This window comes from Triturus cristatus, chromosome 7 (assembly GCF_964204655.1).
Source record: "Triturus cristatus chromosome 7, aTriCri1.1, whole genome shotgun sequence".
Classification (NCBI taxonomy): domain Eukaryota; kingdom Metazoa; phylum Chordata; class Amphibia; order Caudata; family Salamandridae; genus Triturus; species Triturus cristatus.
The window spans coordinates 655322232-655341464 of NC_140590.1; the positions used below are offsets into that span (position 1 = coordinate 655322232).

Sequence of the window (19233 nt, forward strand, 5' to 3'; positions counted from 1 at the left end):
TTTGCAAGCGGACTGTTTATCTCGCATGACCTTAGATTGGGAAGTTGTAGACAAGGATTTAGTGAAGCAATCGGAATCTGAAGAAGCGGTTGCCATTTTAAGTGAAGTATGCGAGTGTAGTCAAGGTACATTTTCTAAAGCTCAATGGGTGCATGAAATGGAGACTGATTAGACGTTGTTAGAAGTTATTTCTTTAATCAGGAAAGGTGCTCCATGTGAAAACATGGTTTCGGTTGCTGTCAGACCGTATTGGCAGCTTTTAGATGAGCTTTCTGTAAATGGTTCAAATGTGGTTATGAGAGTTGACAGGTTTGTGCATCCTGATGGACTTCGCTTGCATATCTTTAAACTGGCCCATGAAGGTCATCTTGACCAAGAGATGACTATTAGAAGAATTAAACAAGAAAATTGGTGGCCAGGAATGGATGATCAGATTCGTAGGTGGGTAGAGAATTGTGCTCTATGCAAAGAGAGCGAAAAAAGGCTCCAAGTTGGAAATCAGAAGATCATGGGGCATATTACTGATCCTGGGAAGGCTTGGTATACTATTTGTCTAGACTTTATTGGCCCTCTTTCTGAACTTTCGACAGATATGCGTTTTGCAGTGCTAATAATTGATGTCCATTCAAGATGGCTTGTGGTGAAATTTTTGAGGGATGTCACTACTCAGTCGACTATTGGAGTTTTCGAAAAATTGTTTTTGGATGAAGGTGTACCCCATATGCTGTTAACAGACAATGGTACGCAATTAACTTCTGGTGAAATGCGTTGTTTCTTGGAAAAGAGTGGCGTTAAACACACTTGCACCTCTTTGTACAATCCCATGGGCAATAGTATGGTTGAGCGAGCAAACAGGTTAGTAAAAGGCACCCTTCAACTAGCTTTGGCTAATGGGCAATCCCCCATACGTCTTATTGAAGAGATGCTCTGGGCGTATCGTGTCACTATACATAGTGTTACTCAAGTTTCTCCTCTTCAAAGAATGAGAGGACGGGTACCTGGGTCTCGATTGGTTCCAGGTTGGCTCAAGGAGTGGGTAGTTTCGGGGGGTGAACGTCCTGAGGAGTTTTTTGATTCCAAGTTCAAGGTTGGTGATTGGGTTAAGTTGAAGTATGGTAGAGTCAAAGCTGGGCTAAACAAATTTTCAAGTCCCTGTAAAGTGGTCAGTGTGGGGAAGCATTTTGTTGTTGTCGAAGCAGGACAAAAATGGAATTTGCGCAGGGTAGCTCTTTACCAGAGGAGTGGATCTATTGTCAAGCAATTTTGTCGTGATGAGGGGTGCTCAGGTACTATGTTCATCCCTGATAAGGATCCCAACGTTGACCAAGAGAGGATGGGGCGAGGGGCTGTTGCTGGGTCGAGTGCAGCTTCTCGTGTGTCTGAGGATGTAGTAGATGGTTCTGATTTAAGGTGTAGTGTCAGAACACGCAAACCACCTTCGTATTTACAGGATTATGTCACTGTTTGATTTCTTCTTCCTTTCAATGTTTTTTTTTATTTTTGCATCAATTTAGTCTTCTACTTTCTTCACTTTTCTTTCAGTGTTCATTAAGGAGGAGGCTATGTTGTGATGTAACTTACCTTCGTCATGGTGTTCTCCGTATACCTTACCTCATGTGGAGTGTTCTACCTTCAAAGTTCTTAGAATGTGAGGCTGGCGGCACTCGGTCTTTGCCAGTTGCTGCTGGATCGTCGAGGTGGTTGGATGCCAGGCTGCGTTCTTCATTAAATCTTCTATTCCCTTCATCCGGCTCGAAGATTTATTATCACAAGCAACTCAACAGGGTCTCCAAATTTTTCTGTAGTGAGAGCTTCTTCTGATCAGTGAAAATCATTGTGAGCAAGTGAAGGCTAAGCAACTCGCTCATTATTACCATAACCCCCCACCACCTGCTTCATTGACTTTAAGCATAATGTCCATAGAGACAGTGTAGAAAAGTGCCTCTTTTTGCATGGTTAGCCCCCACTTTTTGCCTGATGTGAATTCGAACTGTAAGTGCACCGGGTCTCTGCTAATCAGGTCCCTAGTGCCAGATCTCTTTTCAAAAACACTGTACCACGCTTGGCACATCTTCAGCTACCCCTGTAAGTCCCTAGTATGGGGTGTCCCTGGTACATGGGTGTGCAACCCAAGTGCCCCCTCACCAAGGCTGTGCACTCTGTCATTGCAGGCTGCGTACCTTGGTGCAGGAAAATTCAGATTTTCCACAGCTTGGTGTAGTGTTGATGAAAGGACGCTTCAAGCCAGGTAGTTTATCTCGTAGATTTATTGAGGTGGTAAATTATATACAGAGAGATAAAGTTAGAGTCTAAGTAAGAGCCCCACCAGGAGCAGCTTCCCTGCTGCTCAGCCATACCACACTTGGCTGGGTAGAAAATCATGATTTTTATTTTGTGGACTTTGGAATGTTAAAGTAATGTTCTAAATTCTTTACATTGTTTGGTGTTGCTGCTGTGAGTTTGCAATTAAAGATATATGCATAATATTGGCCTCCGTGCCTTGCCGTAAAATCCAGAGTCAACATGGCACACTGCCCTGTGTACCATGCCTCCCCAATCACTGGATAAGATATAGGTAAGTCACCCTTGCTGCAGGCCTTTAGCCGTAAGGCAAGGTGCACTATATGGCTTCACTGATTTCGAAGATGTTTGGTACCAAGCATCTTTTCTTAATAAACCCCGCTGATGCCAGTGTTGGATTTATTAATAAATTCACACTGGAGACCCTTTTAGAGGATCCCCTGAAACCTAACCATACACTAGTGGGATCTCTGGATGGTTTTCACCAGCCTGCCACAACCAGACATGTTTTTGACCTCATGGGGTGAGAGATCACGCTCTCAGAGGACTGAAACAATACCTGCTCAGGGCAGGGGTGTTTCACACCTACTCCAGGACAGGAGGGTCTTCCAGGGTAGGGAGCTTCAAAGGCAATGCCGCCATTGATATTCAACCCAGGAAGATAGTCTGCTCCACTTTTGGCTGGAGGAAAGGCTTGAAAAGTGGTTAGATGAGGAGGAGGTCCCCCCTTAGCCTGCACCACCCCTAGGGCAGGGCATGTGAGGTGAACCCCTCTCCTGAAATTCCACCATCTTGAGATGATGAGAAAACCTCCAGTTAGGACTAGGGTAGTGCCTCTGTCACTAGGGGCTGCAGACACTCTAAAGGTAGGTATCCCATTGACTATTACCGGTCTCCCCTTGTAATGCCCCTAAATTCAGTATTTAGGTGGCTCCCGAGACCTAATGTTCAGATTCATCAGACCAAAGAAGACCAGGATGAATGAAGACCTGGTACGCGAGAACAGAAGCCCTGATGCAGAAAGAAAAGGCACCAAACCGTGCCAGCAGCAAGAAGGAATAGGCAATCGCTGCTGCTGTGTCGTCCTGAAAGTACTCCAAGAACCCCAGAGCACATCAAGCCTCCAAGAAATCTCCAAAAAGCTGCCTTGGAGTGAAAGTATCACTCCCCTGCACAGTGCAGGCACTGATACCGTGAGGTCTGGTTTGTTGACTTGCTGCTCCTCGACGCAGCACCAAAGCAAGAAGAGGTACAACAGGTCTGGGTGGTCAGATCTGCCTCTCCACTAAATTTGGAGGGACCAGGACCTAACGGTGCCATGGCATACCAATACCCAGGGTACTGGACCCCCAATGGGAAAAACCAAGAAGAAGAGTCCACACCGGACTCCCAAAGCACCAGAAGCAAGCACCCATCTAGGGACGACAAGACACCTCAGAACTTACTTCCTGAGTGGTCCAGCTGCCCGAGATTGCCAGTCCTAGTTGCCTGCTCCCAACTATACCCCAGACCCTCCCTATAGCTCAATCAATGACCCTCCCTCAGTCCGAACCCCTAAACCCACCTAGCAACATGACTCCTATGACCCCAGCACTCGCACTTAGCCAGCACTCAAGCTCTCCATCTCTCGAGCTTACCTCCATCTCCAGCCCGCCCTCCCCTGGTTCTCCCTGGCCAACAGTATTCCAACACCAAAGTCTTGAACACACCCCAACTTCCTTGCCCCCATCTACAAGACTTGACAACTTGATTTCACACTTCACTAGAATCCAAACTTGATGAGATCTCACTAGAACTACAGCAACTTAAGGGTGACTTACAAAGCCTAATATACATCACCTCAGAGCTGGCGAGCAATTGGTGGCCAAACAGGACTTAGAGGATGAATAGTCATAACCACGATCAATCCAGCAACTTCCGCACTAGGCTTCCATCACCTCCCCCAACCAACATGATCTCCCCAACCTCGACCTCTCCTCACCTGAGATGGAGAACTATACCCCCAACGCCCCCACTCAGCCCATAACACTGCAAGATCCACTATCCGGCAGGTATATTCACTTCCTCTTCCTGTCATATAATTCAACATACTTTGGTAACACAGACAATCTGGGTCAACTCCACACAATTCCTTTGGACCCACACAGAGAACCTAGGCCCAATTCCAGAGCCGTAAACAAGTACAACCGTAAGCGAGTTACCTTCACACATACTACCCCAGCTGGCTCCAAACCTCATCTCAAATGCATATTACTCAATTGTAGATCGACAGTCATATATGCAGCAGACATCACTGACCTCATCCTCACACACAAGCTTGACCTCTTAATCCTGACTGAAACTTGGCTAAATGATTCCTCTGCACCTATCATTGACGTACTAGATCCGCCTAGCCCTGCCATCATTAGATTAGATCTAGTAGACCAGGTGAAGGTATCGCCTGAATACACCTTAACAGCATCCCAATGAAACAGACAAAGTCCCCTGTTCTATCCTCATGCAAATACTCAAGCATCGATATTGCATGTAACAACAGGCTACTATGCAAACTGCACACGATCTACCAACAGGAGACAAAATCTCTTTCATAGAGCAAATTATGGTAGTTATCTCAACTAACATGGGACAACACTGCACCCAGATCTTCCACGGAGATTGCAACCTCCACTGAAATGACCTCAATGACCCTGCAGTTAACAGCCTTAAAACCTTCCTAGCTAACCTAAACCTGATTCAAATCTGTGACAGTCCTACACACAAAAAGGGAGCAACCTTCTATCTAATCATTACTAAGGTCAATTCTATTCAGCTTGAATGTATCGTGCCTTGTGACTGGACAGACCATCACTGCTTGACCTTCCTAATCACAGATTCTGTGAGAACAAATATGGCGCAACTCAAGAAACCCAAACACTGGAAAAGGAGCATGCGAAACATCAACCTGAATGAACTGACATCCCTCAGCAATACCACCTTGCCTCCTCCTGTGGACATGTCAGATGTCCTTGACCTAACCCCTCCTAGACGTGCGAGTGGTCTTTGTCCCCTTTTGGCCGACCTGAGCACCTTCCACTTTTATTGAGTACATTGGGAAACCACATATGGTGCAAACAGGCCGCAGTTTATTATATCTTGCGTAACACATGGTTTATCAAAATACATTACTTGGTTGTTATAATACAAAGCATAAACGGTCAGTATTTAAACAACCATTGTCCTTACAAATTTTTTGACAGCACGACTTGTCCCAGCCTTGTGCAATTGCCCCTGAGCAGGTGTCCAGTGTTTGCGGCTTCTAGGCTTCCCTTGCTTCCGCGATCTGTGTGGGTGGCCGTCCTGTCCAGCCCGGACTGCAAGTCCTATGTCCCCTTAAACCTGACCCATTGCTGACCAAATGCTTGCTCCCAGTGCCCCGGCAGTGAGGCATCCCAAGGACACTGTTTGAGCCACTCTTTGACCTTTGCTGACCAATCACCTGCTTCCCAGTGCCTCTGCTGTGAGGCATCCCAAGGGCACTGTTTGAGCCACTCTTTGACCCTTGCTGATCAATCACCTGCTCACAGTGCCCCTGCCATGAGGCATACCAAGGGCACTGTTTGAGACACTTTTTCTACTGGGCTACTGATCTTTTTTTGTTTGTCTTTGCGTGTCTACCATGCTGCCGGTGGTTCCTCGATCATCGGCAGCTCCCCCTTCATCCGTTAGTCTACGAGATCCCTTGCTGCTCGAGCACCCCAACTATATTGATAAGGAACATATCCCGGGTCAGGTGTACCCCTTCTGCCGCGTAGAAGCTTGGCGTCCTGAGGCTCATCCGAAAATGTCTCATGAATCCCCAGCTGTTCGCCCTGCAGGCTTTTGCCATGGAGATGTCCTGCTTCCGCCTAGACCTCTCCACAGCCCTGTGGTCTAGCACCCCCTTCCATTTGCGACGTGCTAGGATCTCTGTCCATATGGCATCTGCTGGGCGGATCAATCTGGCACTGTCTGCATGGCAGCTAGCTTGGCTCCACAATGACTTTCTACCCCAAGCCAGCCAGATCATTGCCACCCCGGTGTACTAGTACCGTGTCCGGTATTCCTTCCTAATGCTGCGACTCCTGTACTGGTGGCCTAAGTTAGCCCCATCTCAAGCCTGGGCACCACAACCATGTTACTCCTGTGTTGTGCAGCCCTATCACTTTGTACTCCCGCTGCGACAATGCCCACTGCCATGTTCTTCCGACGTAGGAGTGGTCCATGATCCAGACTCTACGCCGGCCACCTGGTGGTCCTACTGAAAGAAAACACTCCTCAGATACTTCCGTGCCAAATGTAGCCTTCCTTAAGTAATCACACATGCAGCAAGCTGGGGAGAAGTCGCTGTCCAAGAGGCAATGCAGGCATAGCCGAGCATTGACTCGTCAGCCCTAGGGATGGGGGCGCTTGATGCCATAATCGCACAGGTTAACTGTCCGAAACATATTTTTCCACTTGCTGGTGTCATTGGCATCCTGCATACCGCAAGCAGTATCTCTAGAGCGAGGAGTTACCCTTTGGCTCCTGCAATGCTCTTCTGAAACCACATACGGCTGTCCTCCAGTAACTTCTGCTCCATAGGGACTGCACTAGGGCTGACCATTCCAATTTCATCATCTGACTTCTAGATTAGTTCTGATCCAGCCACTCCCTCACCATTCCCACCCCTGAGAGAACAGTCTGCTGCTTCCCCCACTCGTGATTGATAATCTGTGACCCATCACAATGGTTTAGTGCCTGCGATTTCTCTGACCAACTAGTCACTTGTACCTTAGACATCTGACCCAATCTTCTAATAGCCTTAAAATAAATGAGCTATGCCTTGTTTGCTTGCTATACTATTCTCATCTACCCTTGTATTTCTATAAACATCCTCTCCCTCGTGGGTGCACTGTCAACTAAATACTTCCCAAATAGCTTCTTAGTCTCTGTGGCGTCCCCGCAATACCATCTGACCTTCTGGCCTGGAAACCTCTCTTCCTCCATGCAGCTCCACCTAGCCGTAACCGCCTCCGACCTTGAAGAGCAGGGTTTGAGACCGCTCCTGACCCGCTCTGTGCCTTGCCCTGTTTTAACCTCTGGCATTGTGTAAGTTAATTTGATTTAGTTTTGCCTTGCTTAGTCTGGTAATTTAGTTTATTCTGCTGCCCCTCGTTTCTTCCTTGCCCTCTTGTGATTCTCCCTCTATTGCAGACCCCGCCCACCTCCCGCTCACCGCTTCCTGTCCTTCCCGCCTCCCAGCTGGACTTTCCCTCCCCTACTTAATGGAGGCCGCTGCGCGGATGAGCGAGCGAGTGCCCTGACCTTCTGGCCTGGGAACCACTCTCCCTCCACGCAGCTATGCCTTGCTGTAACCGCCTCTGATCTTGAAGAGCAGGGTTCGATACCGCTCTCCACCCGCTCTCTGTGCCTTGCCCTGTTTTAACCTCTGGCATTGTGTAAATTCATTTAATTTAGTTTTGCCTTGCTTAGTCTGGTAATTTAGTTTATTCTGCTGCCTCTTGTTTCTTCCTTGCACTCTTGCAATTCTCCCTCGATCGCAGACCCCACCCACCTCCCTCCAGCCGCTTCCTGCCCTTCCTGCCTCCCAGTTGCACTTTCACCCCCCCTCCCCTACTTAATGGAGGCTGCCCGCCTGAGCCCGTCCGCGTCCCGACCGTGGCCAGGGCCAGGGCCAGGAACCCTGGATCTACTACTCCCCACCACTATGACTCCGCCGGCCTCCTCGCACTCAACCCCGGAACATGCAGAGACTGGCAACAGGCGCCACCGAACACGACCCACGGCCAGTTCTCCTGCCTCCACTGCCGCCGGACCTTCACCACCACCCCGGCCCTCAACACCACCGACGCCAGCATCGACAACACCCTCAGATGCATCCTTCTCAACATGTGCTCCGTACACAAACACGCAGGGGAAATCTGGAACATACTCAACTCTCCCTCGCCTGACATCGCCTTCTTTTCGGAGACTGGACCAACACCTCCTCCGCCCCCAACATCAACACCGCCATCCCGGACGGACACAAGATCCAAAGGAAGGACCGCCCCGACCACCCGGGAGAGGGCCTCGCCATTGCCCACATGAGCACCCTGGGCCTCACCACCTCCAGCTAAACCTTCCCCCCCTGCCGATTACTTGCACTTCCAGATCCAGACCAGCCCCAACACCACACTCCGAGGAACCCTTGTCTACAGACCCCCTTACCACCGGACACCCTTCGCCGCCACCATCACCAACTTCATCGCACCCAAAGCCATCGCATCAATGAACTGCATACTCATTGGAGACCTTAACTTCAACCTCGACAACCCCAGCGACCCCCAATTCCACCACCCTTCGTGACAACCTCGCCAACATCGGACTCAACCAACTCGTCACCACTCCGACCCACAGAGCAGGACACACCCTCGACCCCATCTTCGCTGCATGTAACAGTGTCCACTTCAGCCACACAACGCAACCGCCATGGACCGACCACCACTGCTTACATTTCACCATCAACAAACCCAAAGCACCTAAACCAGCCCCTCGCCCTCCACGAAGAAACTGGAGCAAGGTTACGGACGAGCAACTGAACTCCACCCTCATCCGAGGAAGCCACATCTGGCCATCCGACACAAACATTGCAGCAAGAGAACTCCACACCTGGATCTCCATGGCGCAGACCAGCTCGCCCCACTTCGCAACCTCGGCAAACAGTGCCCCAGGAAAGCCGCCTGGTTCACCACCGATCTCCAAGAAGCCAGGCGCACCTGCAGACGCCTGGAGAAGAACTGGAGGAACACCAAGACAACCGAAAACTACTCCACCTACAAGGACGCCATGGCGAACTACCACAACCAAATCAGAACCACCAAGAGAAACTTCATCCACAACAAAATCCTCACCTACTCCAAGGAACTCTTCAGTGTCATCCGGGATTTCACCAAACCACGCAGCGAAGCCACAGACATCACCCCATCCCAAGACCTCTGTGACAAACTGGGAACATACTTCCACCTCAAGAATAAAAAACTCTACGATAACTTCGACCACCCTCAAGATGCTACAGCCACCCCTTCCGCCCTAGAGACACCAGCCAGCCCACCATCTCCAACTGGACACCGATCATGACCGATGACACCACCACGACCATGAAAGGCATCCACTCGGGGGGCCCCCACCAACCCCTGCCCCCGCACATCTACAACATAGCATCAGACACCATCGCACCCGAACTACAACGCACGATCAACACCACTTTCAAGACCGGCACCTTTCCAGACTATTGGAAGCGCGCAGAAGTCAGGCCCCTGCTCAAGAAGCCTACGGCTGACCCCACCGACCTCAAGAACTACTGGTCCATCTCGCTCCTCTCCTTCGCAGCCAAAGTAGTAGAGAAAACAGTCAACAGGAAACTGACACGTTTCATCGAAGAGAACGCCGCCCTAGACCCATCCCAATCCGGATTCCGAAACAACCACAGCACCGAGACCGCCCTACTCGCTGCCACAGATGACATCCGCACCCTCCTGAACCAAGGTCACTCCGCAGCCCTCATCCTACTCGACCTGTCGGCAGCCTTCGACACGTCTCTCACTGCACACTAGTCGCCAGACTACACGACGCCGACATACAAGGAACAGCCCTGGACTGGATCCGATAGTTCCTCGCCGGAAGAAGCCAAAGGATCAGACTACCTCCCTTCCTCTCCGCCCCCACGAAAACCACCTGTGGAGTCCCACAGGGGTCATCACTGAGCCCGACCCTCTTCAACATCTACATAGCCCCTTTCGCAATCATCGTCAGACAACACGGCCTCAACATCGTATCCTACGCTGACGACACCCAGCTCATCCTCTCCATCACCACCAGAGACCCCACCACCGCAAAACTCAACTTCCAGAAAGGAATGCAAGACGTCGCAGTCTGGATGACCAACAGCTGCCTCAAACTCAACGCAGAGAAGACAGAAGTGCTCGTACTCAGAACCACCCCATCAGCATGGGACAACACCTGGTGGCCCAGCGCCCCCGGAAGCCCATCCACCCCCTCAGACCACGCCAAGATCCTTGGCATCGTACTCGACTCATCACTTATCATGAACCGATAGGTCAAAGCCGTCACCCACAGCTGCTTCAACACCCTCCGCATCCTTCGAAAGACCTTCAAATGGATCCCCCTTGAGTCAAGGAAGACAGTCACCCATGCACTCCTCACCAGCAGACTGGACTATGGAAATGCACTCTACTCTTAAACAAGTCCCTACTCTGCAAACTCCAGACTATACAGAACACCGCGGCCAGACTCATCCTCTGCATCCCCCAGCACGAACACATCAGCCAACACCTACGGAGACTCCACTGGCTTCCCGTGGAGAAGAGTCACCTTCAAAGTCCTTACCCATGCCTACAAATGCCTACACAACAACAGACTCAAAAACCTCAACGACAGAATCAACTTCCACACACCCAAAAGAAACCTCTGATCTTCCAACCTCGCACTGGCCAAAACCCCGTGCATCCACCGAGCCAGAGCAGGCGGAAGATCGTTTTCGTACATTGCAGCCAAAACCTGGAATGAGCTACAGGCAGACATCAGACACACCTCCTCACTGAGCAGCACCTTCAGGAATACTCTCAAGACCTGGCTCTTCAGCTAACAGATCTGCGTAGCCACCCTCCCCAGCGCCTTGGGACCCCCACGGGTGAGTAGCACGCTTACAAATACCTGATTGATTGATTGATGTGCCAGCTGCATTGTCTTTTCAAACTTGAGTCCTTCTGGTTCTACTGTCATGGGAATTTGCTTGTGCCTAATTGCATCAATGCAGACAAGGTGTTAATGGACATAATTCCTTAACAGTGGAAGCCGAGTTAATGCTAGGGGAATAACCCAGTTTCTGGGAGCAGTTAAGGAGAATTATTTACTGTTGTTTAATACAGGAAGAGCCGCGTAGATGAAGACAGAGAAACGTGCAATTTTTCCCCAAACAGATGGAAAGGCTATTCAAAACTACAGCCACTGCTGGTGGCCCTGACTACTTTATTTTAAGGTATGCATAATGCCTTCAAATTTAACTCACCCATTGGGTAAAAGCTCAGTGTTTTGTAGAGCTTGTTCGGCCCAAAGACTGCACACACAAACATGCATGCTCGTGCACGCTACCCTCCAAAGTATCTGTTCATGGTAGGTCCAAAAATGTGAGAAAACTAATCTTGCAAGTCAGGTATGTTACATAAAACACCGGGATTCTGTTTACTCCTACGCCATAGAAACTTGTGAAATGAGGTAAAAAAAAAATAGGAAAGTAGAAAAGGCTCGGACTGCTGGAGTTTACAAGCTCCTTGTTAATGCTTGATATTTTTTCTAGCAGGTGCTGTAGCCCGAAAGAGAAGATATCCTACTCTATTTCTCACAATACCCAGTAAGGTGTAAACTCTCTGCCAGAACTCCCGCACAGCTCACTCTGCCCTAGGGCAGTACCATCCTTTTGGAGGACTGTGCACTAACCATATTGTGGAGGCAGACAATTACTTGTGCCCCAACTGCCATTTCCTGATTCACATATGGTGTCGGCTAAGAACACTGGGTTCTACCTTCTTACAGCCCTGTAGGCTTTACATGCCCAATCGTGACAAATTCAACGCAGAGGTACTCGTTGTATCCAGCCATCAGGTGAGGTTGCAGACTGTTAGCAGGAACTTGAATGTCATAAAATCCTTTGATAGGTGCCCTTATGCAAAACCACCCACCTGCAACCGCAGTTGCAATCAAATAAGAACTGGGCAACTCAGCCTTTCATCCATATTGAGATTCTAAATAGAGAAGGGTGAGTGTTTACTTGCCGTTTTAGCACCACAAGCAGTGGTTTAAATGGGCCGGTACTCACCGGTACGGAGTACCGGCACTTCCAAATTTTCTAGCAGTCAGCACCGGCACTTTTCGTTAGTCAAGGGAGAGTACCGGTACCGTGATTGATGGCACGGCAGGCTCAGGTTCGGTATCTCCTCCAAGGCAGGACAGATGCCACTCTGCTTCCGGATCTCGCAATCGCACTGAGCCTCTGAAGTAGACTTTTGCAGAGATGCGGCTAAAGTCCAGAGGTGACCCTTTGAATTTCCCCCACACTGCAGGGTTTTGAGAGAGCTTGCGTCACGCGCTGTGATTAACAGAACAGGGTCTAGCCAGACCCTGCACTGTTCATTAAGTTGGCGTGCAGCGACCATTCAGGTGAAAGTGTTTTAGTCCCCCACCCCACCCCCCCCAACCCACTCTCGGTCAAGTGTGTGAAATGGCCTGGGCTGGGACAATGGTCAGTAATCCAGCCACATTTAGGGTATTGCACTGTCCTTACTAAAGTGAGTGGCAGTGCAGCACAATCCTACACCTTCCTCAAAGCCGTTTTTTAGGTCTCACCTACGAAGCGCGCATGCGCCGCATAGGAGGGCCTTTAGCCATTGTTCTTCAGTTTTTCAAGCACTGCACTCGTGCTTGTGGCGGCATCCACCTTGTGGGAGCGCGCAGTGGCGCGCCACAAGCACAAGTGCATTGCTTGAAAAAGTGAAGACTACTCTCGCGGCCGCACGTCTTGTTTTACTTTGCATGCACTTTATGGCCGCTCTGAGTGCCTTTACCTTGCTTCAACGCTCCTCCCCCACCACAGAGCGCGTCTGTGGTGGGGGAGCTCTTTCTGTGGCCTGTCCCATGTACGCACCTTTCTTACATCTATGTGTTGGTGCTACTCTTAAGGTAAACACCCAGCCGTTTACCGTTGTAAATTCTAAAAGCTTCACTAGTCGCTGCTTTTGGAGGCTGATAATAGTCATATTCTTTTGTAGGAAAATTGAAAATAGATTCTAAATTGTGTGGGCTGTGCTCCTTTAGAGCAGCATCTCCTATTTGAACCGAAAATCTACATTACGTAGTGCCAAACGTGAGTTCACAAGCGGAAAATGTGTACCATATAAATAATCTAAATTGAAATTAATTGTAGTCTGTCATCCTGAAAATGTGGCATAAAGAAGTCCTTCGTGGGCAAAGTCTGGCAACCCCTGAATTTGAGTATCTTTTGCAGAAGCGTACTTTTTGTGGCTCTGTAGGTAGTTGAAAGTGCTATAATTTACAGTACTTCGATAAAAATGCATGTAATATTAACTGTTCAGTTTAGAAAACTACCTTTTAGTGGTTCAACCAGCCTCTGTGCTTCCTTGTTTGCTCCCGACTCCACAAACTCCAGCCGTACCCTCGAAATCCATAGTTATGTTAAAGGTATTGTTATACGCATCACTTCTATAGCATGCTGTCACCGTTGCATGCAAATAAGCTCACCGAGTACTGCCCCCCCCCCACCTGCGATACGTCGTGAGGGCAAGGAATCTTCCTGATATTAACACTTTCCTCCCGCCAGTTGATACAGGACTTGCTGGAAGTGTTTACCACCACGTAGCACTGCAGGGGAGCTGTGGTAACTGCTGCCAGTTGCGTTGACATAGGCTCAGCATAACAGTCAAACAGAGATGCGGGGATCCGAACCTAGGGTCTTGTATCATCAAAGCGTGCGCTCCACCTCTGAGTCACCTCCCTTCACATGGAACAATACTCTAGTCTATAAAAACAGTGAGGATGTGACCCCAGGGTCTCCATCCGTGCTCAATGTTCTATCTCTCCTCCCAGTGTAAAGCTGCACTAGAAGCAGGGTCTAAGTAGTATGGGATCTAATGAAAAGCAGCTGATCAATTCTGCGGTAACGGGAGCCTCAATATGAAGACCCACGCTTACCTCACACAACCCGCGCAACTGCCGGAAGCCTCTCCCATGATACAAAGCTACAACTTACCAGTTGAGTGCAAACTTGAAACTGGCATCAGCGGCTCCCAGGCACCTTTGTGCCTTTCAAGACAAACAATGCCAGCCAGCCTCCCTGCAGCCATCTGCCCCAGATAAAGGTGTCTTGCCCCTGCGTGGGTTGCTCCCCAAGAGCACTGTAGTTCTGGCTCCAGGTGCATCTGAGGGGCCTGCCCTGCTGCTGTTGCTTTCCTCATTGCACTTAGAGTGCCTGCCAACAGTTCCATGATGAACATTCTAGACTCAATTGCACCCTTACAGCTAAAAAGAATGTCCACCAAAGACTCCAAACCATGGTACAATGGTAGCCTAAATGCAGAAAGCCGTAATTTGAGACTGGATGAACGATTGTGGAGATTCTCACTGCCCCTTGAACACTTCACGCATTTGAGAGGACTGAGTAACATCTATAACAAATGCATTAAAAGCTTGAAAGCAAATTTCTTTAGAAACTAACTAGATCAAGCTAGAAACAGCAAAAAAATAGTTTGAACTCGTCTAAACACAATCAAATGGCCAACCCAACCCTTCCCCAGCTGGATCTAGTCCGCAGCCAAACTGCTTCCTTCTTCCATGAAAACATTGAAAATGCTTGCAGATTGCGTTGGAGCACCCTCCAGTCATACCTCATATCAGCCTCCCCTTCCTGGATCCTTGCACCCTCATCTCCCCCCCCTGGGCCCACCCCCAAAAACAATGCTTTGTGGAACTTATTCAAAACCTTTGAGGAAAGCGCCATTCTCAAAATTCTAGCAGTGAAACCTTCAAACCACTTCAGCGACCCGCTGCCGTCGAATTTCTTCAGTGAGATCAAATCTTCTATACTGCCACTTTAGACCAAAATAGTAAATGCCTCACTACTTCACGGCACTATGCCTGACTGTCTGGGCAGGATACCCCCATTCTGAAAAAACCCACGGCAGATCACACAGACCTAAACCACTTCTGTTCAATCACCAACATTCCTACACTGGCGAAGCTCCTCCAAGAATGTGTTCACGTCCAACTATGTAACCATATAGAAGAATTTCGACTTTTAAACCAATTCCAATCTGGCTTTGGTCAGGGCCAAAGCACTGAATCAGCTCTTAAACACATAGTGGACGACATGTTAAAAAATTTGGATCAGACTGAATCTTGCCTTCTAATCCTTCTCGATTTATTGTTAGATTTCTATACAGTTAAGCATAACAATCTACTAGCCTTACTGGAAAATAAAGAATTGGGTTATCAGGATCCATCCTGAACTGGTTCACCTCATTTCTCCACAACAGAACTCCGATTCAAGGCTAATCAGTCCTTGTTTAAGTCCAATACGGTCACTCTATGGGTTCCAATGGGTCGACACTCTCACCCACTCACTTTAACTTATTCATGCAGCCTTTAACTGAAATAACGAAATTATCCAACATCCACTATCACATATACACTGATGACACCCAATTGTACCTGAAAGTCTCCTCCCCCAAATACATCAGGTCCTTCAACATATCTCTTCAAAAAACTCAAAACTGACTTGCAACCACCTCAAACTAAACACTCTCAAAACAGAATTCCTCTTAATCGCCCCGCCCAAACAGTCACCCAATATCGAGGAGTTAATGAAACAACTAACAGCCCTAAACTGCTTACCACACGGTACAGATTCCGCAAGATCACTGGAAATACCTCAAGACAAGAAATTGAACATGCAGAAGCACTGCCACCAAAGGAGCGAACTTCCAAATGAACATCTCAAGAAAAATAAAACCCTTGCTCCACCTCAATTATTTCAAGTCTGCTGTCCAAGCCCTAGTGATTTCCCAGTTGGACTATGGAAGTGCAACCCTCTGCAGCCTACCCAGATACAAAACCGCTCCTTAAAGTCCCTCTCTCTCAACTCTGCTGCAATGCTCATCACAGGTGCTAAAAGAAACAACTTCATCACTCCAGATCTGAAATCTCTAAACTGGCTCCCATGTGAAGCAAAAATATAGGTAAATATTGCCTGCATGATCCATAAAGCCCTACACTTCAACACCCCGAGAAACCTCACACAAAAACTGGAGATTTCCAGTGGCTGCAGATCCTCTAGAAGTACCAGCACCTTACTGTTGGAACCACAGAAATTCTATAAAAAGAAAACTTACAACCGAGCCTTCTCGTGTATTGCCCCAAGAATTTGGATCTCTTTGCCTCTGAAATCAGACTGAACCCCTCAACTACATCATTCAAAAAGGAAGTTAAAGTACTATTGATGAACAAATGTCTGCCCTAGAACCCAACCCAGCCCGACATGGCACGTTGCCTAAACCCATGTTTGATACTCACCTGTTACGGTCATGTTTTTTGACTTGTCGGATTAGTCATTGAGGTGGCCCCTCCCTCCGCTGGGGAGTAGCCGCATCCTGTATCGGTTTTGATTATGTTGTTTGCCCTACATGTTTTTTTCATTCTTATCATTTGTAAACTGCTCTGATACTCTCATGGGTCCTATTTGCGCTATATAGAACTTTTAAATAAATGTTCCATAGAAAACTTTTTCTTCATTTTCCATTTCTCCCATTTAAATAAAAATGACTTTTCATGTATAAATATGGCACAGTGCTTACTCGCCGCTGGGAGCAAGAGGCGTGCTGTTTGTAAATGTGAAAGTTTGAAATGGGAGAAAATTAAAATGAAGAGTAAACTTAATCATTAAGGTAACTTTTCATTTTAATTTTCCTTCATTGAAAAGTATTCAGAGACATCATTTTGTTCTCGCACTCCAATATTGAGTTGACAAGGACTTTTATTTAAGAGCTAAATATCTGAGTGTACAGTTCTTTATCTCTGTGTCCCAGCCTGTATCGTAAATCTGATTGAGCAGTGCTCATTATCAGGCCCTGCTATCTGCAGCCTGATAATAATAATGTAAAATTAACACAACCTTCCCCTAACTTTAAAAATAAAATGTGACCGTCTGCTTAAATAAAAATCAACTCAAGGCTGCGAGCTACTCTGAAGGTGTCTTCGAGCTACTTGTAGCACGCGATCGACAGGTTGGAAATACCTGATCTAATCAGACAGTTTTAAAATTAAACCCTGCACCTGGTGGCAATAAGTATGGATTTATCTGTCTCTAGATCAGACAGCTTGTGGAAGCGAAGTGGCTTTTTGAGTGAGACCTGTTTCAGTGGTGTTTATTCCATAGTGAAGTGCAACACTACCATAGCCTCAAACGTGTTTACAATCCTTAGATGGCTTTAAATTTTCTTAGCAAATGCAGAAGAAATGGTAACCATGAAGGTCTGTAAAGTCTACAATTGTTGAAAAGCTTCTGGGCAATGCAATCACTGCAAATTAGTCTGTCTTACTAGAACATTTGGCCCTTTTAGCATGGTATGTTTTATTACTGCACCTTTCTAATATTTCTTAGCTTATTCCTTAATCATAAGTCTCACAGGAGTATTTCTGTTCTATTTTCTTTTCATTTCTTCAGATGCAGGTCATTCAACATAAGGAAGATGCTTTGAGAACAGCATTGATATCGAAGGATCGTAACCTTGCAAAGCTCTTCGAGCAGGGTACCCTGGGAGAGAAAAGGTTGCTCAGTGAGGCTTTTCGCTTGGACAGTGATCTCTTCAAGCCTGTGATCATACATTCAAATTCTGACTGGATTCCCTCTCATTCTGAGCCTACGCAGGACTTCCAGCAGTTTTATGAGGACCCTTGTCGATGCACACCGAGCTCCAACAAGAGCATCATCTACGTGCAACCCATTGGTAATCTTCTCAAATTAAGAGTTTGTTTGGTAAATGTTCTCTTTCAGGAACAAAGTGCACATCGTAAGCAGATTTTTCCAGAAACGACTTGTCTTGAACAGTTCAGTTGTTTAAAACAATATCTACTGAGACCTTGAGTGTGAGAAGGTGGCCTGATATATGCTGTCCACTAGTTCTAGTGGGCATCTTGTATCAGTCCAAACAACCCCTTATGGTGAATTGGTTAAAGACAACCTTTTTTTCAAAGCTATCCTAGTGGTAGCTATGGAGAGCAGCCTTCAGGCTAAGTCTTGAAGGAATGTAAAGCAGTTTGTTTTACCAGTCTATAATCTCTTGAATGATCAAATGAAAGGACAACTACACCAGGTATATATTCAAAATATATGTATTTAGCATACAACACACCCCTCTAGTCTATTTATGAGACTGGAGTTCGAGGTACTTAATTTACAATGTAAGCAATCAACAGTAATCGCACCAAAACACGTTTGGGCCCTAGTGGCGCACCAAGCCCTATACCAAAAAAGTGGTATAAGAACCACGACTGAACAAGACACAAGGCCTAGAGCCTGTAGAATTGCTGGGACCCCAAGGAACCACCCAAGATTGTGACACAGGGGACCCACGGGGGCCGGGTGCAGTGTGTAAACACAACCGCGGTTTCCCGTTAGCTTCTATGGGCAATGTCGCGGTTGGAAATTCAAAGATTAGGGACACTTAGAATTGAGTCAGGACCAAACCCTTTTGGACTTGAGAAGTTCTAGGGCTAGCACCCACGGGAGCACCAGAGTACTCGAGTTACCTCACCCAGGGAAGCCGGGTGCATAGGTGTCTTTTGGTGTCGGGTCGCGTCGTCGATTACAATGGAAGCTGGCGATGAAATGCTGCTGCCGAAAGAGGAGAAGTGTCCGAAGAGATCCAAGCCAAGATATGGGATGGAAGGAACCTGAAAGCAGAGGGGACAGAGTCTGGCCAGTGACCGAGGGCAGGATGGACCAATGCCCACAGATGTCGGGTGCTTCAGGTGAGTTGATGAGTGTCTTGACTCTTCAGCCACGAGGTCCAGGAGGCGCTGATGATGACCAGGAGCTGGATTCGAGCTGTCCCGCGAAGTCTGTCGAATGCTGCGGTGTTGCCGACCAGATTAGAACCAACAAGCCTTGGCAACGGCAAGTCACTGGAATTCAGAGAAAGCACTGCGGTGCAGACCAGCAAGGTCTGAGGGACTCACCCAGCGAGGGTAAGTCTGGGCACGTCTGGAGCAACCAGGAAAGCCCAATTAGAAGAGGAGTTGCCGTCGTGGAGACCTACTAGCCAACGGGCTAGCGATCGCGAAGGAGCC

The 19233-nt window shown here is 48.0% G+C and overlaps 1 protein-coding gene across 2 annotated transcripts in view; it reads left to right on the forward strand.

Moving 5' to 3' along the window:
- AMZ2 (archaelysin family metallopeptidase 2) overlaps positions 1–19233 on the forward strand; it is a 414175-nt gene that overhangs the window by 59696 nt on the left and 335246 nt on the right. For both annotated transcript variants that reach the window (XM_085617283.1, XM_085617284.1), the window contains one exon: positions 17609–17891. In XM_085617283.1, the coding sequence (XP_085473409.1) occupies positions 17609–17891 (283 nt within the window). The remainder of the gene's footprint in view (positions 1–17608; positions 17892–19233) is intronic.